The sequence below is a fragment of the Lissotriton helveticus genome, chromosome 10 (assembly GCF_964261635.1).
Source record: "Lissotriton helveticus chromosome 10, aLisHel1.1, whole genome shotgun sequence".
Classification (NCBI taxonomy): domain Eukaryota; kingdom Metazoa; phylum Chordata; class Amphibia; order Caudata; family Salamandridae; genus Lissotriton; species Lissotriton helveticus.
This window is the reverse complement of record NC_136071.1, coordinates 200,230,490-200,257,138: the sequence shown is the minus strand read 5'-3', so window position 1 is coordinate 200,257,138 and position 26,649 is coordinate 200,230,490. Positions and strand designations below refer to the sequence as shown.

Genomic DNA, 26,649 nt, shown 5'->3' with positions numbered 1-26,649 from the left:
TCATTGGATTAGGCGGTCCCTACATTAGCCTCGAAGTATTGCTCTATTGCCGTCTTCATTGTTGCCTGAAAGACCTGGTCCTCTGGAGCTTCGGGTCGTAAACGCCAGGTGGGGATGCTCGGCCTGTCTTTCGACCACTGAAACCCCACCAACAGCGGGTTGTGGTTTGAGATCGTCTGGGCTAGGTACTCGCTTGATTTCATATATTCATGCACATCGGGGGAACAAAGGATAGCATCTAATCTAACATGCAAGTCATGCAGATATATAATAAAACGATTAATCCCTGTCCCTTGGGGATAATGCCCTCCATGTATCTATCAGTTACATGGGGGAATCCCTCAGGGGTGAATGGGAGCGATCTAAGGCAACATCTGACACAATTAAAATCGCCGCCCAAAATCACTGATCCGGACAAATGTGGAGCCAACTGTCTGGAAAGAACCGCTAAAAATGAAGTGTGATCAATGTTTGGCCCATATACAAGCCCAATTGTTATGTCTCTTCCATCTAGTTTGCCTATTAGGACTATGTAGCGCCCCTCAGGTCCACTATGTGTCTGGTGCACTGATTTTATTCATTTTTTTTTTTTTTAACAAACTTAATTGGCATTTGGTATCATTCCGGACAATCATGTATCTTGGTACCAACATGTTCTAGCTTTAGTTGTTATTAGCCTTTCCCATAGCCCCTTCTGCATTCCCTTTAGGTTCTGAGTAAATATGCCCTTGCCCATTCTCGGTTAAGCAGGGAGAATGGTGTGTTGACCTCATGAGTCCCCCATCCCCAACTAATCAAAAAATTAGGCAACCAGGTCCCCGCCCCCCCGCACTGCTGTCTCCCCATTGCACCCCTGGAGCTCGGAAGGTGTTCCCCCCTCTATCGGACCGCATGTGGAGGCCCTACGCGGGTGCTCCCTGCCCTGCAGCTACTCTTTTCTGTGAGGGCATGTTATCTGTCCCTCCCTGTCCTTGATCCCCAGAGCTTCTCCTTCTCCCTCTCGATCACTAGTGATGTTCTTGCTGTGATGGTCTCTCTGGAGTAGATGCGGCAGATACCTGACCATCTCGCTGTATGTCTCCCACTGGTGTGTCTGGTGCACTGATATGGGACTCCTGCCCTCACCCATATAAGCATCCCTCTCGCAAAGGCTGAATAATTTGTATAGTACACCTGACCTCTCCATCTTGTCTGTAGATCCTCCCCTTACCTATTTATCATGTGTGTTTCTTGCAGCAGCACAATGTGTGTGCCCCTCCTAGTCGGGTAAGCATGAATCTTATGGCATTTAGTCCTGGTGTGCATCCCTCTCACGTTCCCGATCTCTGAAGTGGAGTAGCTGAGCTACAACTGAGCGCGGAGGAGCTCCCGGCTTGGGGGCGCCACACCAGGACCCTGTGCACCCTCTCCAGCGCATAGAATGAAGATAGGCCCATCAGGGCCATCCCGGTGTTCAGCCAGTTCTCCAGGTACAGTACCATGTTGCTACCTTCCTCGCGTCCTGGGATCCCAGTGATGCGCAAGTTATTCCTAAGGGACCTTCCTTCGCTGTCTTCTGCTCATTTCCAGTGTAAGCAACCTGCTCATCACTAGACCCCCTCAGTGCATTCACCACTTCTTTTGGGGCCTACATGTTTAAGAGGATGTCGTTTGGCCTAGCATCGGCAGTGGCAGTTTTTCAAAAAATAATGCAAACCGTGTGGAGCGGCATAGAAAAACCATTTTGCTTCCAAGAGGATATCATAGTATACGGTACCACTGTAGAAGAGCATGACGAAAAGTGTTCAGTAAATTAATGATAGCTGGCTTGACAGTGAAACAGAACAAATGTAAAATCAAAGTCAGTTCCGTAGACTACTTGGGGCAAACAATATCACAACAGGGGTTCAAACCTAAGAGCAGCCTAGTCCAATCAGTTAAGGATTCCCCCTATCCAGAAAACAAGGAAGAGCTCAAATCCTTTCTAGGGTTAATTGAATACATGGCCAAGTATGTCAAAGGGTTCTCAGAGAAATTCAAATGCCTACGTGATCTCTTAAGGAACGGCAATGATTTTGTTTGGGAAACAAAACACAGCACCACGGTTGACAACCTGAAAGATGAGATAACAAGGTCACCTGCGTTGGGGTCATTCGAACCCAAAAAGAACACATTCTTGCCCACTGATGCTCCAAACAAGGGATTGGGAGCCACCCTATCGCAAAAAGGGGAACATGGCAAGACCATCATTGCGTATGCTTCACGTTGCCCAACCTCTGCAGAATGTAATTATTCTATAGTGGAAAGGGAAGCACTTGCTGTCTTCTGGGTGGTGTTACATTTCAAATGTTATCTTTGGGGCATAAAGTTCACTATCCTAACGGACCACGAACCGCTCACATTCATGTTTTCAACCAAGAAGACCAACTGCGGATCTCCCCGCATATCCAAATGGAGGTTAGGCCTTGAAGGTTATTGTTTCAGGATCGAGTACTTACCAAAAGGTGACAATGTCATAGCAGACTACCTCTCCAGGGCACCACTAGAAGGAGAAGTGCAAGATGAACCCGTGGACATGCCTGTCCTTGCCATACAATTACAGGTCATATCAGAAAGTGAATGGAATGATGAGATGGTTTCTGACAAAACGGTAAGCTCACTCAAAGAACTTATTATCAAAGGATGGCCTGAGAAGCGCAAGGACCTGAACGAAGATCTGCAGAGCTACTGGAGGTCAGACATGAACTATTTATGATTGGTGGGAAGGTATACAGGAATGACAAAGCCATACCACCTACCAAATTGAGAGGACAAATTATAGACTTAGCTCACAAAGGTCATTTAGGCAGGAGCATAACAAAAAACAGAGTGAGTCTGTTACCCAATATGGACTCTTGGGTGGAACAAAAAGTAAAAGAGTGCACTAGCTGTACGAAAAGTGACAAGACAAAGACTGTGCATAAAGTACCATTGTCCCCAGTTGTGATACCCAACATGCCATGGAACAAATTGGCAATGGATATAATAGGTCCTATGAAGAACCAAGGACAGCAGAAAAGATTCATGATGGTACTCATCGACTACACCTCCCACTGGATAAGTTATAAATTTGTGACACACACTACTACGAAAACCCTAATTGAATTTTTGAGTGACTTGTTCAGCTGCGAAGGAATTCCTCAAACTCTAGTCACAGACAATGGGGTACAATTTGTATCAGAGAAGATGAATGGATTTTTAAGCAACATGGGGATCACACATGAAAAAATAGCATTATATTGCCCCAAGGCCAATGGCCTCGTAGAAAGAGTGAATCGCATGATTAAAGAAAACATCCAATTAGCCATGGTTAATGGACATGATGTAGACAAGTCATTAAGGGAGTGTCTGTGGTCTTACCACACCTCCCCCAACTTAATAACAGGAATCTCCCCTTTAGTGTCCCTCAGGGGTAGAGAGCCCTGTACAAAAATGAACCCCATATGGTTAGATGGTGGGAAGCCTGTGCACACTAATGCACCCCCCATTAATGAGAGAAGGAATAAACACCAGCTCAAGTACAAAATTTGGTACGACTTAAAACAGGGAGTCAAGAAAGAGGATTGGGAAGTTGGCGATTCTGTAAGAGTAAAGATACCTACCAGAGAAAAGATAAACCACAGCAAGTTCTACCCCACACTCCGACTGACTGAAGTTAAAAGAAATGTGATCCAGCTTGATAATGGTCAAGTCTGGAGCGGGGACAGAATTGTGAAGGCCAGCATCATTTAACATGTGTGCTTAGCTGCTTAGTTCCCAGTTCCCCTCCTTCCCTCCTAGCCCGAGCCTTCCTCTTTCCCTGCACAGGGAGATGTGTTGTAGTTCCTCCCTCTCCTCCCCTGCCCTTGGTACCTTCCCTCCTCCCCTCTCCGTTTGGAACATTCCTGGAGTTCGCCTTGGAATGTTGCCTCTGTGTGACCTGTCATACAAAGAGTGGATGACTGCCAATAAAGACTCATAATTCTTACCTGCTGCCTCTTGAGAAATATTTACAATAGACACATTCTTCATTTTTGTTAGGCACGGTGAGATTAAGTGATTTGCTCAGAATCACAGGATGTTCAGCGTCATTGCCGAGACGCGAACCCGGTTCCCCAGATTCAAGGTTGACCGCCCTAGCTATTAGGCCAACTCCTCTCCCCAACTTTTTGTGTTGCTCCACTGTCAATAACCTCGGCAGCATGACCCCTATTGAGACATTCAACAATGTAGATTGTGCACTTGCAGGGGAACCAGGAGACAGACCACCTGCCTCTCATACATACCTGCCCCATAATCCTACTCGATGCCAATCTGTAACTACTATACTAAACAGAAAGGGTGTAACTTTCAATTCAGTCTTGCGTTGGACTGGTCTATAGGTCAATCAGACAGTGGCCAAGGACAGTTTTTTTTACTGTTTGTGGCCCAGTTTTATGGTCTACTGGAACGGTCTTTACTGTTGATTTCCCCGATATTAAAGCAGCCATGCCTTCAGGAAGCTCACACAAATGCAGTCTTTCATATTTTCACAGGGTGCCTTTACAAGTTCAAAGAGCCCCAATCTGTAAACATGGGCCACATTTTTAGCTATCTAATTCACTAATGGGGCCCACTTTTACTTTGGTGCCTAGGCCTATTTTCTGTATCACTTCGGCCCGGATTCAGTCCACTTACCTTTAACACTTTATCCACCGACTGCTTGCTCAGATCATCTCCAAACTCCTGGGTCAGCCGGGCTTGAATGACGTTTCGGCGCACCCGATAGTTTTTAGTAAACAGCTCAAACAAAATCTGACGATGCTGGAGGAAATTTAAATGAGCAGCCAATTAGAATACCCAAATATAATACCCATGAACAGTGAATGTTTTCAGCCAAGCTTGCAAATTACTGCCTGCAAAACCTTTTAGCATAATGTGTACATGTGGTGTGGAAGAAGAATGCAGCACACATTCGGTACAAAAACTATGCATATCTCCACATTTGCACAGACAAGGGGGTAGATGTGCTAATATCTCAGATTGAAAACATGATCCTCATTAGACCTCCTGCACCTTTAACTGCAGTCTGCACTTAAAAAAAAACAACTAAAAAAGTGATCACGCCTCTGCCAAAGGCATGTTTGCTATTCTCTGCTTGCATAGGTGCCAGATTACATATTGCACGTGGCTACATTCCAGAGTCAATCGGCACGGGCTTTCAGCTGCATTCATCAGGGGGAGGAAAATGAATTAGAAGGCGGTAATGCAAGCAGACCTGAGCAAGAAAATTTAATGTTCAAAGAATGGCTGCCTTGCTTCATCGATTCAATCACATGTTGTCCTCCTGTGCAAAGATCGGGAAGTATAACATATTAATTTATTAACTGCTTGCTTTCAGTTAATGTGTGTGCATATATGTGTGTCTTGTCACACAGAACATGAGATTTGATCTCATTTTTCTGTCTTAATAGCTCAGCATCAACTCTTTGCAGTATACGCATATTTGAAAAGGTTATCATCAAACTCGAACCACCGATGAAGACGGTGCAAGGTATCAGAGACCTAGGTTTTGGGGAGAGGAGGAGGAGGCAGGGGTAAACAACGGACACTAGAATGGGGATGTCTTGGATTTTCTGCAGGACTCTGAGAATCCGAGTTATCAGATATGTTCTACAACTCCGAATCAGGCGTTCCATCTGCTCATATAGGACAAGAAAAGCTTGCATCAAAAGGTCGCACAGGTGGCAATGTCTGGGAGACTTAAACCACAAACATCTAGTATAGGACTTATAAATGCAAATCGGTGACCAGCTGTCACCTATTTTTTTTTAATATCAGAGAAGCGCTGATTCTTTCAAAGACAACAGCACCCTCAGTCCATCTTTCCCTAGTTCCAAATGTGTGCTAATGTATATAAGGCAGTGTCAAGCGTGCATTTACAGGAAATCACTGCACAATTAATGCATTTGGTCGTAGACGAGAGTAAGGCATAGTGAAGGCAGATACAGACAGTCCATGGAAGTTGCACAATACCATACATAGGTAGAAAGTTTCCGCAAGACTCCAAGCGCTAGTAAACGTTTGAGAGATCTTGATAGGAGTCACCATGCTAAATAGTAGTAAAATAAGAAGATCTACACAGCCAATGAAGAGACTTTGCACACCCTTTCTTCTTCAAAAATATATTTAAATAAAGAAGGGTGGAGGTGGGTGCAATAGAGGAGCCGGTGGAGGAGCAGGTTGTGGAAAGCAATAGGAAGCGAGCGAGGCACATGGGAGAAAGCAACACTGGGCAGCAGAGACGCACACATGGAAGACAACACATAGGTGGTGGGAGCAGTGCACCGGACATCCGGACAGAGCAAGCATCCACGTGAAAGATAGATCAACTACAATGTGCAGGGGGGGTATTTTTTTTAGGGGGTGTCAGGGGGACAGAGAGAAACACAAGATGGAGAGAACTGGAAAACATATGCTCTGATGGAGGGTTTAACCAAAAGGAAAGGAAAGATGCATCTCCCTAAAGTAAGCAGTGGATGGAAGTAAGTTAGCCAGTCTAGAGGATGGTAAATAGGGGATGCTCCAGGGGAAGGATTAAATACAAGACTGACAAGGAAAGCCATTAAATAAGAAGCAAGCAAATGAGTGACAATAAAGCCAACCAAAGGTAAGCAATGGGTGCGTTCTAAGCCCCTGCAAGTTCTTGGTACGCCAGACAGCGTGAATTGTTTGGTAGGCTCGACCTTTCGTTTTGGAGGTTTCACTGAATAGGCTGGACTTCTACTTTCCTTTGCATAATATGAGAAGAGGCAAGGGACATATACTATTTGAAGTTTGGCCACAACTGTGGAACTTCGGTTGTCAGCGTTGGTGTTCCAAAAAGGTTTTAATTTCTTGTCACAGCACTCTATATTTTGCTTCTTTGCCAATGAGGTAGGGCAGAATCTTGCCCTTTGAAGAAAGTAGAAATCTGGAGACGCTGCTGTCAGCATAACAGCTTCTCATATCATTAAAAGGAACCAGATAGTAACCTCAGATATCTTTCACTCAGTTGGCCAAAGTCTTAAGTAGGCACACCTAAGGAAGATAAATGAGGAGTAATTGAACAAAGAGCCACAAAACCACGCCCTGACAATATTAGATCCTGCAAAAATACGTCAGGAAAGAACTCTAAGTTGCAATCCCGGACAAAACATCAGAAAACGACAGAAGAGGGCGAATACACATTTTTTACATTGATTTGGTCATGGACACTCTGGAGGTTGGACCAGAAATGACCCTTTGATCAAATCCTTCAGGACAGGTTAAAAAAATGCCCTGCAAGAGAAACACAGGTATGGATCAGGGGCTCTCACGGATAAGACACGCGCAGAACAGGGCTTACCAACCTATTATTTTCCTGCAGTACTAGAAGATCCTGTGGGTATCAAAGTGACCTAATCTATGATATTAAGGCCATATTAGCTTTCTAAGTGACAGAAGATGAAGAAGGGGCTGAACAGCTGTACACCAGAACAGATGGGCCCCGTTAGGCTCAACACAGTGACCGAGGCAACTAAAATAGCCGAAAAAGCTCAAAACTAGGAACGAATACTGTAACATGGTAAAGTCATCCTGGGGATGAACATTGACTATTGCCCTTTTGTATTAGAGAATCAGGGTTGAAAAATATCTACTATGTGGTGTTCTATTATACTTCTAACTCAATAGCGAAACGCTTGAAATAAATGTGTGGAAAAAGTGGGGTGAATATTGAATAACAATTGAAAGAGTTGTTGAACCCACTTTATCATGGACTAACATTATACTGGTTCCCAAGTATGTGGGTCTAGAAGAGGGTACAAGCAAGAACCCGGAGGGACTCCCAGTGGCACAGGAGCCAGGCACACAAGGACAGCTTTCCTATTTAAGTCAAATAACGCCAGAATGGGAATAAGAGAGAAGGGCAAAGGAGACACTAGGTAGGGAAAAACCATACGGTACAAAGGGGTCAAGAAAAAGCAGGCGGTTCAGATTCTGCACCTGATGCAAATCAAAGGCAGATAACCATCGTAAGAAGTTCCCCGTGAACTTTGTGCAGACTAGCTTTGAGCAAACTAGAGCCAATAACGGATAACCCAGTGGTGGCAGTAAATCAAAGTGAGTACGGAAACAGGCATGCAAAACCCTCACCTATTACTCGCAGAAGGAAAATAAAAAGAAGGCTGAATGTGAACTTATACAAGTGGTTAGAGCGAATGTGGATAGTAAATAAGCGCAAGCTAAGACGGCCTGTTGTAAGGCTAGGATCAAATGGGTATGGAGTCAAGAAATAGCTGTTCAGTTCAAAATACATAAGGCAGAAAGATATGAATATGGGGAGGCAATTGGCAGATGTTTAGCTCAAAGACTGCGGGGTAGACAAGCCTCCTAGCGGATAGAAATTTTGGAGGATGGTAAAGGGTGCACAGCTGAGACTATCGAAAGCATAATGGAGGTACTTCACTCGTATTATAAAGAACTATATACTCAAGAGTTTGTGGAGCAGGGTATTAGACACCAGTACCTCCGCAATTTCGATTTAGCGGAGATAGGGTTAGGCGAGCGGGAATAGCTAGAGGCTCCTATTACTATGCTAGAACTACAGACTGCATTAGATAGACTACCGTTCGGGAAAGCGGCAGGGCCGGATAAACTTCCCCTGGAGGTCTATTGGATAATCTTTTCATTTATTAAGGATGATATGCTGGCCATGTTTTTAGAAGCTCAGTGTGGGAACCCCCCACCATCTTTTCAAAAAGAAGGACAAGTCTCCCAGGCTCCCGGGGTGGTATAGACCGATATCATTAATAAATACTGACAGCAAGGTGTATTCAAAAATCCTCGCAACTCGGTTAGCACAAGTTATATCACCGGTGGTATCTCGGCATCAACATGGCTTCTTGCCTGGCAGGAGCACGGTAAATCATATACACAGGGTAATTGCGCTGCTAGACTACGCTACTACATGTCAAAAACACAGAGGTATAATTTTTTTAGATGCTGAAAAAGCATTTGACCGTGTATCATGGTCGTTTTTGTGGACTGTAATGCGAAAGATGGGGGTTGGTCCCCAATTTTTGCTAGCACTACAGACTATGTACAAAAGCCCGCAGGCTAAAATTTGTACAATGAGGAAGGAGTCATTTTTTGTATACATAACTAGGGGCACCCGGCAGGGATGCCCCGATTCGCCTCTACTCTTTGCTATTTACATCAACCCACTGTTGCAAATATTGGAGACCACCAATGGCATACAGTCGATGATAGTGGGGCAAAATCAAGTACGTGTTCTTGCTTATGCGGATGATATAGCAGTAGTAACATCTGGCCCAGACCAAGCACTAAGGGAAATTAAGAACCAGACTCAGCAGTATGGGGAAGTTGCCAGGTACAAGTTAAACGTCTCTAAAACCCAGGTTGTTTGTACCGAGAGACTTTGCCCTGGCGAAGTCCGTGTCACACCAGAAGCAAGATATTTGGGAATAAAGATCAGGATGTCACTCCAGGAGATAGTTGAAGTGAACTGGGCAGACATACTAGCTTCAGCAAAAAGTCAGTTGGAAAAGGTAGAATGTCTCCATTTATCAATGGTAGGACGATGTAATGTTTTAAAAATGTGTATGCTCCCCCGGGTAATGTACTATTTTAGGACGGTACTGCTAGAGTTGACACTGGTACAATTGACGCAGCTTCAGTCTATTGCAGATAGGTTTATATGGGGATGAAAGTAAAATCGGCGTGCTTCAAAATATATGATGCTTCCATTGGCACGTGGTGGATGGGGGGTGCCTAACTTTGTTTATTATCTAGTTTGTCTTCTGCAGAATATGCAGTATTTGGTGGTTGGGGATGAAGCAAGGCCATTTGAAGCTCCTAACATATCAGATGTTGTTGGGGACGCAAAATTGTATCTATAAAATCGGATTGGCTACTATACGCCTTTTAACTTGACGGAAATATTCCCACTGGTGTTTTGGGATACAAAGATGGTTACTTGGAAGGGCAAGGGGAAACAACGTCTAGGGGATATGTATAGGGCTGGGATAATTATTCAGTTTTCAGATTAAGTGGAACGATGCAGAGAAAGCGGATATTGTACATATATTCTGTGATTGTACAGTTTTAAAACAATTTCTAGCTGACATTTCAGAATTTCTATCGCAAAACACGGGGGTCGATGTCCGTATTTCTAGAGAGATAATGTTAGTAGGTGTGGGTGAGGATATTAAACCCACGCAGATTTGCTATCCTTTTCGATATTTTATATTTATAGCTATGGTTGTGGCCCGATTATGTGTCGCTTCTATGTGGTTGCAATCGGAGGCAGCATCATATGAAATGTGGCGTGCCAAGTTTCATAATGTGTTTAATCTTGAATTTAGCTTGTGCCGCATAAAATCTTTGCGGAAGAAACAACTAGGGATTAAAATCTGGCAGCCCATGTTACAATATATGGAGATGTCGATTTGAAATGTAGCTGTTTTGATTATCCCCGGGTTTTTTTTGCAATTTTTTTTTGCCTCAATATGATTTAAGTTTGGTGTTATTACTCATAACTGCGTAATATTTCTACACTTATGATTTAATTGTCTGATTTATAAATGTAATTTGCTATGAACTGAATAACAAAGAAACCCCCCCCCCCCCCAAAAAAAAAGGAAAATAAAAAGTTATGAAAGGAATGCTTGAATTAATCTCAGCCACTGGTAATTACTAAGGGATACATTGGAGCCTATTGATTTTTGTTCACTCTGCCACTACAGACCAGGATTAAACACAGTAAATCATCATTTACACGCCCCAAAAGGTACAGCCAAACAGCCTGGCCAAGTCCAACCTGTATAGTGACACAAGTAATAGACCTTACCAGCCTCGATAGCCAGTTGCAGCTAAGGCAGAGCAACCATTTCCTTCAATGACATTTTTGTGGACTAAGTGAATCACCATATGCGGTGTGTGAATGCCAGGTGTGGGTACTGTTGCTGTGCTATAGGGACTTGTGCTACAGCTCACTGATGAGGCCCACAAATGTCAAAACTGGAGCATGGAGATGCTTGCATTCCCATCGAGAGGAGGCGAGGTGTGCCTCTGAGCTGGGCAGTGCCCTTTGGCTGAACCAAGGAGGATTTGCACATGGCCAGTCCCCATTTGTAATCACACACACAAGTAAAAAACAATGTCATGGAATGCACCCGGAGTAAATACCAGAGGTTTAGATTAATTAAAAACAATCCGCACATCATTCTTTTACTACGTGTAGGAAGGGTCTACAGTCCATCCCTTTGGTTTCATACTTTTTAACTCACAAGGTACAACTTCCAATCCAACACTGCCTAATAGTATTCCAAGCCTTAGCAATGCAAGAGAGCTACATTTTATCCAGTATTTATTATCAAACACAAATGAGGGAATGAAAGCAATTAACTCTGCGCCCTTGCAATGGATATGTACTGTGTTTGTAAGGATGAAAGAATTAGTTGGGAATGAATGAAGTGAGAGAGATGCAACAGAAATAACAATACAAACAGTAATATCTATGACTTATCTGAGTTTCAGTGACCAAATAGCTAACTGACAATTGTAGGGCATCATCTAATCAGATCAGAATACAGGCCTACCCGGACACTATCGGAAACACAAAATGCAGACAAAAATAAAACCTATATGGCACACAATTGAGTCAATATGGGTATTTCCATTTTACCTGATCATATACATCACCAAATTCCCAGAGTGCATAAACCTTTTGTTCATCTGGTGCAGCAGTGCAATGTGTAGGAAACTAAAAATGAAACAAGAGAAATCATTCTTAGGTGTTACTGTAACAACCATTAATATATGAATTTGTGGCGGTACATATTTATAAAACACGGTTTTAGCTGGTATGTCAAATTACATTTGACTAAATATTTAATGACTGTAATAATAATGTATTTTCTCAGGGCAAATCAAAACTGAAATGTTGGCAGGGAGCCAACCTAATACAACTTTTTACTTCTCCTAGAAACTAAGACATAATGGCCATTAGTGGATTACACCATACTTGCCAAATACAAATCACAGAAAAAGTGAACCAACGATCATCTTCACTCATTCGAGTTATAATGGAAGGCAAATATGAATATTGAGTAGTTACCTTCGGCTTTATTTGTAACATGTTGCAGAGTTGAGCAGCAATGCTCCTGCAACTGCTCACGTTTCAATATTTCAGAGATTTTAAAAAGTGTTAATAAAACCTCTACATACCAAACAAATTTCAAGTCAAACATATTGAAAATGACAAAATGCATTAGTATGCACAGAGTATACAATACATAAGACTCATCCACAGAAACATTTGAGCCCACACCTCTTCTCGTGTATGTGAAGTCCATTCCAGGCATTGTCAGGTACCATCATGCCTTGTCCTATAAGCTAAGGGCCAAATTTAGAATGCGGCGGATGGGATACACCATCAAAACTTGGGATATCCTGTCCACTGTATTACAAGTCACAGGCTATTTTTTTTTTAACAAATCTTTATTGGAGCATTTTCCCTGTTTACAAACAAGTCACAGGCTATAATGCACTTTTAATACGGTTGGCGTGATATCGGACACATTTGCGATGGTGTATCCTATCCGCCAAACTGTAAACAAAAACCGAGCACCTGAACCACACTGAAGCTTGATCACTCTGGAACCAACTTGTCTAAAGGCGCTGGGTTCAAATGCCTAGCAAGTAAGGATAGTCCGATTCAAATTAGAAGGCTTTGGTCCTTTTTAGGGCTCGGCCTACGTCACCACGAAGTGGGGCGGAGCTCCGAGCTCCTATTGTTAAGGGGTTTCTGACTCTTGCCTGAAAAATTCCTCAGTGCGCGAGCTTTTGCAGTCCTTTTTCATGGCTTCTGCATAGTGATTCGTCTTCGCTGTGCTGTCTTTTTAGTAGCCTTGACGCGATAGGCTATATGTAATTTTCGCTCGCCATTTTGGCATTTTCTGTGCGGTTATGCGCACGGCAGTCCATTAATTTTAATTAGGAGCTGTCAGGGTGGCTCAGTAATGGAATCCAGATGCTGTGGGCGCGTTCACCATTCTGCAGTGCATTTGGTGGGCGCGCGTTCGTCTGCATCGTCAGTGGCTGCGGCAGTCCATTAATTTTAATTAGGAGCTGTCAAGGTGGCTCTGTAATGGAATCCAGATGCTGTGGGCGCGTTCACCATTCTGCAGTGCATTTGGTGGGCGCGCGTTCGTCTGCATCGTCAGTGGCTGCACCAGAATGAAGATGAGACAAAGCAGCCCTACGAGCCTGCCTATTTTATGCTGTACGAGAAGGATGATGAGACAGAGCAGCCCTGCCATCCTGCACATTTTAATATTTATCAGTGCATGCGCTCCGTGCTGTACCAATGATAAATTGACCAGACAGAGCAGCCCTGCTGGAGATAACTGGCTGCACCAGAAGGATGAAGGAACAGAGCAGCCCTGCCATCCTGCAGATTGTAATATTTATCAGTGCATGCGCTCCGTGCTGTACCAATGATAAATTTACCAGACAGAGCAGCCCTGCTGGAGATAACTGGCTGCACCAGAAGGATGAAGAGACAGAGCAGCACTGCCAGCCTGCACATTCTGTGCCAATGAGAACTTGACCAGACAGAGCAGCCCTGCTGCAGATACAAGTATACCACTTCGACGCCTCGTCAGGGGTAGTAAGTGCTACATAAATGGAATTACAATACAATATAACACAATACACCACGCACACACATATACTACACATAATTAATAGATTATATCATGCAGTGCGTCAGAGTAAGCTCAGCGCTGTGTGACAAATAACAACAACAACAGAACACTTAAGTCAGTGGCTGCACCAGAATGAAGACGAGACAAAGAAGCCCTACGAGCCTGCATATTTTATGCTGTACGAGAAGGATGATGAGACAGAGCAGCCCTGCCATCCTGCACATTTTAATATTTATCAGTGCATGCGCTCCGTGCTGTACCAATGATAAATTGACCAGACAGAGCAGCCCTGCTGAAGATAATTGGCTGCACCAGAAGGATGAAGAGACAGAGCAGCAGTGCCAGCCTGCAGATTCTGTGCCAATGAGAACTTGACCAGACAGAGCAGCCCTGCTGCAGATACAAGTATACCACTTCGACGCCTCGTCAGGGGTAGTAAGTGCTACATAAATGGAATTACAATACAATATAACACACAAATAACTAGCTACAGTGAAGGCAGCGTGGGTTCACTCTTACAGTAGGTATGGAAGAGTACACACGCTACACACAGACATACAAGCACACCCATATTCATTTAAGCTAGCAGCATAAAAGGTACGACCATCACATAATTGGAAGAAAAAATATAGCGAATATGTTGCAGGTCCTCTTACATTTGCTATTAAACAAAAACTTTTAAGGGACTTATGTTTGGGACAATATGCTGCCGTTTTTTTTTTAATGGATCCTTGTCTTAGTGGGAAAACAAAGCTTCGAATCTGTTTGCCCCATCTCCCTGAAGCATGAGGCCAGGGAAGAGGGTAGGAATGTGACACTACTCTGACAAGATGAGATAAGGAGTAATTAACAGAAAACAGATGTCCTCTTTACTTTTATGAGGCCAAGAGTGTTTGAGAGTCTGTTTTTCTACTTTCAGTAACTTCACATGTTTTTAAAACTAAACATTTGTTGTCTTATGCCTTACATCAGTGTGTTTTTAGAACCATCTATAGACATGGTTAAGTCGAATACTGAAAACAGCATGTAGGAAAGACACGCACAAGTCTCACAACAACTTTGTGGCGCAGCTGTGCTTGTCAGTGTATATGTGTATCGCAGTGCTGCTTAATTTTTTTTTGTTTTTCATTTACTGCGGCTAAAATGTTCAACAAACATTAAGTAGCCTATTCGGGGTAAACATAATCTTGCCAGCTGCTTAAAAAATGCCTACATACTTTTCGTATTTTAAGAACTAGTTCTATAAGTCAGTGGCTGCACCAGAATGATGACGAGACAGAGCAGCCCTACGAGCCTGCAGATTTTATGCTGTACTAGAAGGATGATGAGACAGAGCAGCCCTGCTGGCTGCCCTAGAAGGTTAAAGAGACAGAGCAGCACTGCCAGTCTGCAGATTCTGTGCCAATGAGAACTTGACCAGACAGAGCAGCCCTGCTGCAGATAATACACACCCACAAAGCACACACACCACCAGCCATCAGTGCACAATCTCTACAGGCAGTCACGGCCATCAGTACATGCATCGATTGTTACACATCCACAATTAAGTATTGTAGCAATCTCAGTATGGTACACTTTAGTTTTAAACATATTCATGTAAAAACACAGCATGCCACCATTGCTACAATTCCAATCTAACACACATAATTCCACTACACACCACATTAACACACTCCATAACACTTAGCAAAAACACACACCCATTTACAATGCCATTAGCTCAAACTCAAATAAATCCGAGCCCGATTGCATTTCTAATGCTTGTTTTTCTAGTTCTTGAAAATGCCACACATATTTTGCATCAGTTTGGCTTGCAGCCAAAGAAAAAACATGAAGTAGATCTAGAAAAAGAGGAGGACTGACAGGTCAATGTGGGGGCAGCAACAGCAGTAATGAATATAAACTTCCAACGATCCTGGCACCACCTGTGAGACTAATATATTGTAATGCTAAATAACTGAAGTTGATAGTGTGCCTCAGTAGCAGGCACCTCCATTGTAAAACTCTGCAAGAAAGTAGTTAGCCCGTGTCTCTTATGTACCCACTGGAACCTCTCTATATGTTGCGGCTCAATGTGGCACAAACAAGCAAAAGAGGTCGTTTCAGAAGACTTCTTGCATTTTCCTCACAGATTTCATTTTGGGCTGAAGAAAACTATACACTGCTGCAGATTTTTTAGTAATTTTGTGACGAAAGGACAGCATTTAAATTTCACTCAGATTTTTGGGTGTAAGAGAGGAGCCTTTAAACCTAAACACAAAAGCATTCAATAGGTGAGTTTCTGATTGCACCATTCAGGTAGAAATACTAAGAATCAAAAGGTGGCGTAACAAAACTTGAGGGGGTCCCACATGCAAGGTACGTGGAGGGGCCCCCTCCGGACTCAATCAGGAGCTCTCCAGCCGAAGTGCTGTGCTGAGGGGGCCCCCTGGAGCAAGGTGGCCGCCGTACCATGGGTGCTGCGGGGGCCTGTGTTACACCCCTGGAATCAACTTGTGGGTATCAGGAGGCATTTTCCTCGCCGGGTGCCATCTACCTTCAGTCCTAACTTCGAGCTGGGCCACATCTGTCAGCGTGTGGGAGCCCTCATGGCCCCCCCTACCACCCTCTGAGATCTCGTCCGGAGCTGTGATGTCCTACGGCCTCCTGTCGCTTTGCACCGGGCCTGAGGCCCCACCACGGTGAAAGTCTGCCTCTGTGCCTTCTCCCGTGGTTAAATCGTGGCGGCTCCGCATCTGAGACCTTTACATCGGACCCGAGGCCCCCCGCATTGTTCAGGGTAAAAGAGAGCCATCTCCCGCGCGGGAGACCTCACGGCCCCTGATGACACCGTCCGTCTCAGTTTCCTCCGTCCTCGGCCAGCAGCCCGCACCAACAGCAGCCCCTAATCAGGCCCAGCTAACCTAGTGCCGATCACTCACTGCAATACCTCTAATTTCAGGCTCCCCAGCGACCTACACAGAGCCTACCGCGCCTCCCATCTCAGTGCCTGGACCCCCGAACATGAGGAGTTGCCCCGGGGTTGGACCGGAATATTACCGGCTCTACTGAGACCTGTGCAGAGTCCCCCGCCCCCTCCAACTCGGCGCCTGGCCCCCAAAAGGAGGTTTTCTCACTTGGCTAATTGTTCATAACGGCCGGGAGCAGCAATCCTGGATCGAAGCTATGGACCTGAGTCCGAGTCGTCCGCCGCCTCGCCTGCCTTATTGACTCAGGCACTTCCACCGTTCCCTGGGTCTCGAGCCCTGATCGGACTGACTTCATGGGAGAGCAGGGTATATGTCGAATCTTGGCGGAAGGCACACATCTGCCCAGTGTTTTTATACATCTTTCGTGGACGCTTACTATATCTCTTCTTTTGATCACCAGTTGATCTCTCTGTTTGCTTCCCCATTTTGTTTCTCTGTGTCTCATGGTCAATAATCACTCTATAGCTGGCATCCATTTTGTTCGCCCTGTTATCCTCAATCCACTTGCCCTAATTGATTCACTGACATTAAAAAAGGACTGACTGCATCTCGGCTAATTCGGCGGCCATCTTGGAAAGGTAGCTCTGATCACTATTTTACATCTGTTATCTCCTGCCCGCTATCTCTACACTGTACACTTACTCCCATATCTCTCACTGTATTTTATCTCTCCCCTAGCTGCCTTTCTCCTCATTTATCTTTTTTTTTCTATCGCTTCCTATTAATTAATTACTCATCCTAATGTTACTCTATACTACTATACCCTCCTATTATATTCACCCTCTTTCCCAACGACCTCATTTTATCTTTACACCCTCCTTAACTGACCCCTGACCTATCCCCCGCAATTCATAATATTTTTATATGCACTTTATTAATTTTTGTTTGGCTATGTTATTTTATTGCTGTATTTGTTTTCTATTTGCCTAAAACTATTACACTCTGCCTCACTCATCCTTCCAATTATCTCCTCTACCTCCCAATTATACCCAACCTCTTTAAAAACTATTGACATTATATTCCTCATCTTATCTCTACCCCCTCCTCAATTGACCCTTGACCTATCCCCCACAACTTATATTGCCATTATATGCACATTAGTAATTTATCGCTTAGATATTTATTTTATTGTTGTATTTATCTGACTTTCTTTACATACACGCTGATCTCTAACTCCTTAATTTCCGGGACTGTTTAATAAGATATATCCGTCCTTTTATGTAATTTTTATGACGTATATTTTTGTTTTGCTTTACATATTTCTTATAAGTTGCTTGCTCCTCCTCATTTGAAGCTCTATTTCTCTTGGTTGCCCACTTAATATTATGCTAGATATTTTACCTTAATCCTCACCCCAAGGATTATTGAACTCTACTCTGACCTGCACTCTTTCTCTCCATATTCTCTGAATCATGCCACCCCTCTCTCTCCACCCCCCGTCCTCAAACTCACCCATCTCTAAACTCGGCCCTAACTCTTGGTCTATCCTCTACCCCTCCCATCTCTCCAAACATGGCAAGAACAACTTCAAGCACAAACTTCTCTGCCTCCACCCAGAAACTCTATTTGCCGATCATCACAACAGCCCCAACGCCTCACGTATCACTAACCTCATCTTTTTCACCAAACGCCCATCTAAATGGAAAAGCCTATTTCTTAGTCACCTCCCTATATCTAATTCACGCAAAATCCCATATGGCCTGAAACTCTCCACCACGCCGTCTCCCTCCTTTCCGGGTGAAATATATATCTCCATCTTCAAATCCGGAACCATTCTCATCCAAGCGTCAGAAAATAACCTTGATATCTTTGAACAACACTTTAGCGCTATTTCCCAATCCCTCACACAATCCTTGAACCCTACCCTCTCACCGCCTCAACCCCACGGCTCATCACCCCCCAACATTTCCCCCGCACACTCTTCTCGTCTCTATGACTCACCCCAAATGTTATCACCTTCTTCTCCCTTCATTTCTCCTACACTCCTTTCACCTCTTCCAGATATACCCTCCTCCTCTCCTCCCTCCAACCCCACTACCCCCTCCCACCCACAACTGACCTCCCCAGCCTACATCACTAGTACGGAATCCCCTCTCCCCCCTCCCGCTTTATCTCCTCTTCTGATCTCCCCCTCCCCCTCCACAACTAATCCTACTGATTATACCCAATCTCTACTTACCTCCCTCACGCTCAACATTATAACATGTTACGACTCCCTTATCTCCCAGCCTCGTGCCACCCCTCCATCCGTCCATACCAACGACTCCCCCCTCCCCAATCATGAATCCTCAACATTGTATGATTGCCCTGTCTCCCTCATGCCTACTCTTGCTTCCCCCATCCCTGAACTCTCTATACTCCGCCACTCACCCCTCTCCTTTTGATCTCCTCTTCAACATTCCCACACCGTCCTCCACACTACTCAACCCCTCAATGTCATCTCCTGCCGACTTCACTCTCCCCCTTACCTCCCCTGATTCGAACAATGCACTATCATCTATGTCCATCCCTCCCCTTGACGCCCACCTCACAACTCACAACTCCCCCTACCACCTTCCCCCTGTTCTCCCCCCCTTCTAAGCACACCCTCTCCTCTATGCTCCCCCCTCCCCTTGACTCCCACGTCCCTTCGCCCTCGTCCGCTTACCCCCTGGTAACCGCCCTTTCTAATATTACACTCTCTGTTACGCAACACCCTTCCTCTGACTCCAATACCACCTCTCCTCCGATCTCTCCTCGTCCCCTCACCCCACACTCATGCATCCCCCAAACTTCCTTAACTGCCCACACACCTCCTCAAACTTTACCCCACTCTCACACCCCCTTGCTATCCTCAAGAACCCACTATCTTCCATCTACGCCAACTCCTACTGCCCCCACGCCACTTACACTTAACTGCTTACCCAAAAGTAATACCTCTCCTACATCCACCTCCTATACACTCCCACTCTCCAATAAAGATCCTTCCCCACATTACAACTCTAGCCCCCTCCTGGTTTTCCTCTTCACCTTATCCCCCCCCCCCGAAATAACCCTGACCCGTACAACTACCCAACAAATACTGTTCAGACACATTCATTCCACACATCGTCACCCCTTTACATTGAACCTTTCCTTTCATCCCTCGTTTCAGAACTCTCCTCACTCAGAAGCGTTCTCTCTCCTTACTAAAGCCATCGCCTCTACTCATACCTATCCTCCTACCCCCTCACAATACACCCTATCTCCGCACATTAACACCAATCCCAACCCATCAACTCACTACCCCCAAATGAGATTACCAACATCAACACTCCTCCGCTCGCTAATAGCTCCTCAACCGCTCCCTGTTCACCCTCATCCACTACGCCACTTATTCATCAATCTACTTCCACTAAGCACCCTACTTATCAATCTACTATCCCAGTTCTCCTAGGAACAAGCAGACTCCCCCTTCTTCCAACATCCCCTAGACCTCCCCAACAATTGAGACCAATCCCCCCCTGTCCCTCTACACAGCAACCTGACCCCTCTCCCCTCTATTGCATGTTGATCAACTGCCGTTCCGCCTCCTGCCACGCCACTGAGATTGCTGAAACCATTCTCAGTGAAAACATCGACATAGCATTCCTAACTGAAACCTGGTTCACCGACCACTCCACTCCGATTCTTGACTTGTTTATTCCCCCAGGTTACTCTATCATCAAGAAAGCTAGAACCGAGCAAACAGGTGGAGGCCTTGCACTAATTTGTAAAGCTGAACTTAACATCTCGCTTTTCGAGTCACAAGACCCCTCATCCTTTGAATACCTTTGCGCTGATCTCTTTATTCATGACTCCCCCACCACTCGGCTGCACACCATCTACCAGCCCCCTGGAAATTGTATCGCTTTTACTGAAGAGATGTCTGACCTTATTATCCAAGCATCTCTCTCACACTCTAAGAATATCTTCCTTGGTGACTACAACGTCCACTGGAACAAAAATGATGACCCTGCTGCCATCGCATTTAAGAATACCATGGACATCACCAACATGACCCAACTCTGCCATTCCCCCACTCCCAACAAAGGTTCCACCCTAGATGCTATCATAACTAGCAACTATCTGGCCTCTCTCTCTAGTATACTTCCTGTCGACTGGTCTGATCACTACCTCATCCTCTTCAACGTGAACAGACCCACTAATCGCCCCGCCCCCATCATTACCCTACCTAAGAAACCTACACGCAACCTTCACCTTATTCCTCCGGATGAACTGGAATCCACAATTAAAACCCGCTTACTTCTCCCCCCTCTCTCTGACAGCACCAATGACCTTACTAACCATTATAATAACTCTATTCCCGAAGCCCTTGATCTAATTGCTCCAATTAAACTCAAACAACAAAAAAACAACCCTCCCAAGTCCTGGTTCGATTCTGAACTCAATAAGGAAAGACGGTCCCTAAGACAATCTGAACGTGTCTGGAGAAATCATCCCACCGCTAACAATCTGGTTCTCCTCAGAACTGCTAGAGCCCAATACAAAAAACACATCTACATCGAAAAAGCCTCCTTTCTCTGGTCACAACTTGACCAGGCTAGAAACCGACCTAGAGAACTCTTTAGCATTGTTAAAAAACAAACCTCTACTGGCCCTCCTAAAATATCAGCCTCTATTGACAAATGTGAAGAAATTGCCAGCTTCTTTATTAACAAAGTCAATAAGATTGAACTATCCTTCTCGTCCCTCCCCCCCTCACTCCAACCCCCCCACATACAACACACCCTCCCTAACACTCCTAAGTCACTTTCGTCCACTCTTCCCACTCCTCTCGACCCATCTATAACCCTCCCTGCTCTCGCACAACCAGAACTCTCTCCTAACGGACCCATAGCCAAAAACAAGCATTTGCAATGCAATAGGTCTCGCATTAGGAAAGTTTGAGCTATTGGTATTGTAAATGGCAACGTTTTTATTTATGGTTGTTTTTTTTTTAAATAGCTAAATTAATAGCTTTGTCATTTACAATGCCAATAGTTATAACTTTCGCAAATGTGATACCTATAGCATTTGTAATGCAATATGTTTTGTATTTACATGACTTAGATGTATTGATATTACAAATAACAATGGCGTTTAATTTTTTTAAATAACTAATACTTAAATAAAAGTTCTTGTAATTTATAATGGCAATAGCTTAAACTTTTCTAAAGAACTTTTGTGAAATTATGTTCAGTGTATTTTATTGTGACGAAAATCCAAGAACAGAAGTGAAATATTAACATCTTTTTGTGACATTTGCAATAAAGCTTGAAACATTGATAGCGTATATTTGAACTAGTTGTTGTTGAATGGTTGCACAGATTGATTCTGTGAGGAAAGACAACGTCCTTCCAGACAATGTATTTCACAAAAACAGAACAGTGCTTAGAAGCATTAGGGAGCCAAGTTAAGCATTCGTTGCAGTTTTCCCTTACCTTACAACAACTGCGAGGGCAGGGAAATCTTCGCGTGCTGCAGTCCGTCCAGAGCTCGCGCCGCTGGCCTGCGACCAGGAAGTCAGGCAGGCCGGGCGGGACAACCGGACACATACCCGCTACTACTAAAATTAAAGCAGCTACAGTGCCGCCTGGGTTCCCTTCCTACTTTAGTGGAAAAACCAGCTTGGCAGCATACTGGTTATAGAGGCTAAAGCAAGGAAGACCTTGGCCACATTAAATGCATCTGTCCTGAAATGGTCATTGATCGGACTCATCTTCTTAAAAGCACATTAAAAATCAATGTGATTTGTATATGTAGGCAAGCCGTCATAGCCTGTGTACAACCGGATGACCTCACACTGAATTGTCATTTTATGAAATACTTTATTAGATTTGAACAAAAAATAAGCAGGCTAGACAATGTGTGGAGCATGGCTCAGTGGTAATTAGTTAACAAAAACTCGGCTCCTGCTCCAGAGGTCAGGCTGCTAGCCAGGGAGAGGATTCATAGCACACCCTCAGGCTATCCTGGCTCCACGTTACTTTATAAGAGCACTTTATGAAGCTGGTGTATTTATATTTATTCCATTTTCAAGCTGCACAGCCACTTTTTTTCCCCAAGCTGTTTTTAGGTCGAGCTGGTAACAGCTGGAGACCTAATGTTGCCTGTCACGAGGGAAGGAGGACAAGAGGGTGTTACCCGCTTTTCCCCTGGATATGGGTGCACGTTCTGTCCAGCGCCGTGCACATGCGCGCGCATACAGCCAGACACTCGCTCACCCCCCCCCATCCACAGTCACACACACACGCACTCCAAGACACATACACCGCCCTCCCCGCCGCGCGGCACAGCCCCCCCCCGCACGCGCGCGCGCGCACACACACACACAGGCCCCGCCCCCCGGCCCTCGCAGCTCAGCAACCCACTCACCGGCTTCCTTGGTGCGGCGGCTGGCTCTCCTCATCGGCAGCTGCAGGGCCCGGCAGCAGGACTCTTCCTCCCTCCTTCGGCACCGGGGCGCAGGGTAGGCTCCTGCCTGCTCCGGTGCTCCAAACAATCGCGGCTCTTCCGTGGGAGGCGGGGTAGGCTCCCGCCCTCCTACTTCCTGTTTCCGGTTGTCGTGCCGGCCTGCCTGACTTCCTGGTCGCAGGCCGACACGACGAGCAGCAACGGAGGCGGAGGAAGGGGTAATGCTTGTAATGTTTTCCCTGCTCAGTGCTTGTTTTCTGTAGGATCAATATTAAACGCAGCTCCGTTCATCCCTTCCTTCATTTTTAAAAGTCCCTCAGCCAAATGAAATCATTGCTTAACGTTCACATAGGTAAAGGATGGCCACATAGTGGTCTGAAAATCTTGGATATTTTATTACATTTGATTGGGAAATTAAATTTCTATGTTATCACGTCTCCTACGATTCCGTCCAATAACCGTTTAGACCGAGATTCCGTGTGAAATAAGAAGTTGCTTGTATTTTATCCACGGTGCCGAGGTACTGCAGACGTGTACCCACTCCTCCCCTCCCCCTCTGCAGAGGTGCCTCACAATCTACGGGAGCATCGTTATTTTACTTTACCATCCCTGCCACGGGGAGCTCCCCTACATCAGGTCTGAGGCATTTCCTTGGCAGGCGCTCTCCACTCCTGGGAGTTGGCGGGAAGGAAAAAACGGCATCAAATAAGCCCCATTCATCTTAATCAGTGGCGCTTTATTGGAATTGAAATGCAGCGCGCGCAGAATCCTGCGGCGTCAGGAGAGTCGGGATTCCGGAGCCACGCGGAGGTTTTCCCGTGTTTAGCATGCAGGGAGAGTCTCATGAAGCAGTCAGAGTAGCTTCCCTGACTCCCACATACATCAGACGCGTAACAATGCGCAGCGATGGCAGAGCCGGCCGGCGCTGCAGCTGCCTGCACAGCTCGTGCAGTAGTAACCTTGCAGGCTCCCCTCCAAGGTTACCTGCAGGCGGCAGCTTCGTGTACTGGATCATGTTCTCTCCAAGCTTTCCTTTCCTTTTCATGAGAGCTTTTGTCATGTAGTCGAACAATTCAAAGTGTTTGGTGCAGGGAAGGAGAAATGCTGTGATTTGCTTGTGCCGGATAGGTTGGTACTTTTAAAGTCTGCAGCATAGCGATCTCTAATCTGCCCTTAGCTTTACATCTCTTGACGGGGAGCCATCTGCCCGAAAATATTGACCTTATTTTATTAATGCATTATCTTCAGTTTTTGTTCAGTACCTTCATGAGTGTTTAACACAGAAACCCGATACCCCATCCTTCACACCCTGACGTGCCGCCACAAAGCCTTGGACATTCTGGAATATTTTGGATCCTCTATCCATCCTGGTACTGTGCTAGTCTAATACAATATAGATGTAATGGCCTAGCATGTCACAGTTCAACACCATGAAAGTCTGGGCTGCTCACTGATCACATTTTTGTGAATTCGAACTGTTTAGAGACCTATTCCCTTCTTGAAAACTCCTTTTCTACCTCAGTTGAAACCATTTGTTCCCTTTTTGGCCAAACATTTTTTAGCCCCTGCTGCAAATCTTCCAAATGGTCCTCTGTCATGTGTAATACAGTTAGCCTTTATTAGATTTTTAAGTAAAAGTGAGATTTTTTTTTTAGGATTCTTTTTATTTTTATTTTAGCTTAGTATGTGTGGGCTGAAAAATCCCATTTTACAAAGTGTTTACTAAAATATCAGGGCTGACTGAAGATAGGTAGTCGGCTCCTTTCAAAGGAAACGTCAGCATTAGAAAAAAGCATTTAGAAAAGGCCTTTAAGTTAGCATCACACCTTTAAATTAACTGAGCTCTAAATGAATCTCACATATAGTGAAATTAAATCAAACCACATAAAGGTTATAAAGAATGATCACCATTAGTTGTTACTTGAAAATAGCTAACTTTAGAAATGCACAACTACCACAATTTTTCTCCACATTCATATAAGTGCATATTTTTTCTAAACTCATCACAAAAATATTTTTATATTTTCATAAACTATAGAAGTTCTAATAGAACCATGTGAAGTTTCAAGCTTGTACTTCATTTCTACATGTTTTGCACCGATTTTTCTAGCTGGTGCATTCTCAGCAGAAAGGATTTTAAACATTAGGCCACTTCACTTAACGTCAAAATTCCATCAATATACATGAATGTGCATTATAAATGTATTAGTGCAGCTAGTTTAGAAGTATTAATATGGTCTGATATATGTTTTCTTCATCTTCACCTCATCTTCACGTTTTAGAACACACTTTTACAGTGCTTCTACTACATTTGTCTCATCTTCATGTGTCACTGTCTAACGTATGCAAAGTGTCATCCTTACATGTTGTGTATTTTTAGGTCTCTGCCTATTTCATTCTGCAGGAATGAATAGGACGAGTCTATTGTGGTGAAACCAAGAGTTAAATCACTAAGCTCTCCCAAGCGGATTTCCACGAGTGCATGTGCTCTCGTGCACGAGCTTTGTCCGAGCCGCCTGCCTCCAAGAGCTTCACATCAAAGCCATCTGTTGCTTCCCCAGCGCACTCGGCCTCACTTCTCCTCCCCCTAATTAACATCTTGTGTATGCGGCTCGTCAAGCACCGCGCTTTAACACACGGGCCTTTACTTCTGCTCGGCGGTGTGCAACTCTGTCGGTTGCTTTCCATTCCCCAGTTTGCCACCACACTGTAGCAGGGCTCCGTATCGCTCCACTTTGGATGGGTGGACTTTCACAGCCCTGTGAAACCTAACGTGCAATTCATTATATAATTCACAGTGCTGTACGTACATCAGAGTGCACTGCACACTCTTTATTTTACAACACTTAATTTCATGTACGTCACTAGTATTTCTGGGTATTCCCCCTCCCGCTTCACATTTTGAGCCCTTCCCCTACCCTCCGAGAACAAATGCAGCATTGCCCTCCCCCTCCCCCACCCCCTCCTTTTCCGTGTGCTTCGAGTGATGCAGAAAGAGGCACGGCCCCCGCTCAGACCCGTTGCTTTCACAGCGCTCAGCCGCCTACTGAGATGAGCTTCTTGGCCTCTCTTGTTTGTATTAATGTTTGGTGGGTGCGTGCGTGTTTGTTTGAATAGTTAGTAATTAGGGTTGTGAATGGATGTGTGTGTGTACACGCATGCATGGTTGTGAGTGTGTATGTGTGTCCCATCAGCCCCTTCCCTGCTAAATTACCAGCCACCACAGCTGAACAATGTCAAACAACGTGATTTGCAATTATTAAAGATGGCTGCAGTAATAGTCTTAAAGAATTCTTGGACCAATCGCTAAATAACCTACATCTTGAAAACCTCTGAGCATTGCCATCTTCATATAATGTCTTTAAAAATCTAGTAAACTCCGCAACGGCTAAAATCGCTTTCTTAAAGCACACAGAAGAGTTCGCCCAAAACAAGTTCGCCCAAAAAAAGTCAAGCCTGGGCGGTCATCAACAGCTGCTACAAATCGTCACGGGGATCGTATCTAGCCTGCACCAACTGAAACTTAAACTACTGCAGCG

General features: G+C 44.8%; 1 protein-coding gene across 1 annotated transcript in view; it reads right to left on the bottom strand.

Annotated features, from left to right (window-relative positions):
- Positions 1-26,649, bottom strand: part of POLR3E (RNA polymerase III subunit E) — a 214,166-nt gene that overhangs the window by 9,774 nt on the left and 177,743 nt on the right. The window contains exons 19-20 of the mRNA XM_078665125.1: positions 11,705-11,782; positions 4,675-4,800 (exon numbers count right to left, since the gene is read on the bottom strand). Of these exons, the coding sequence (XP_078521251.1) occupies positions 4,675-4,800; positions 11,705-11,782 (204 nt within the window). The remainder of the gene's footprint in view (positions 1-4,674; positions 4,801-11,704; positions 11,783-26,649) is intronic.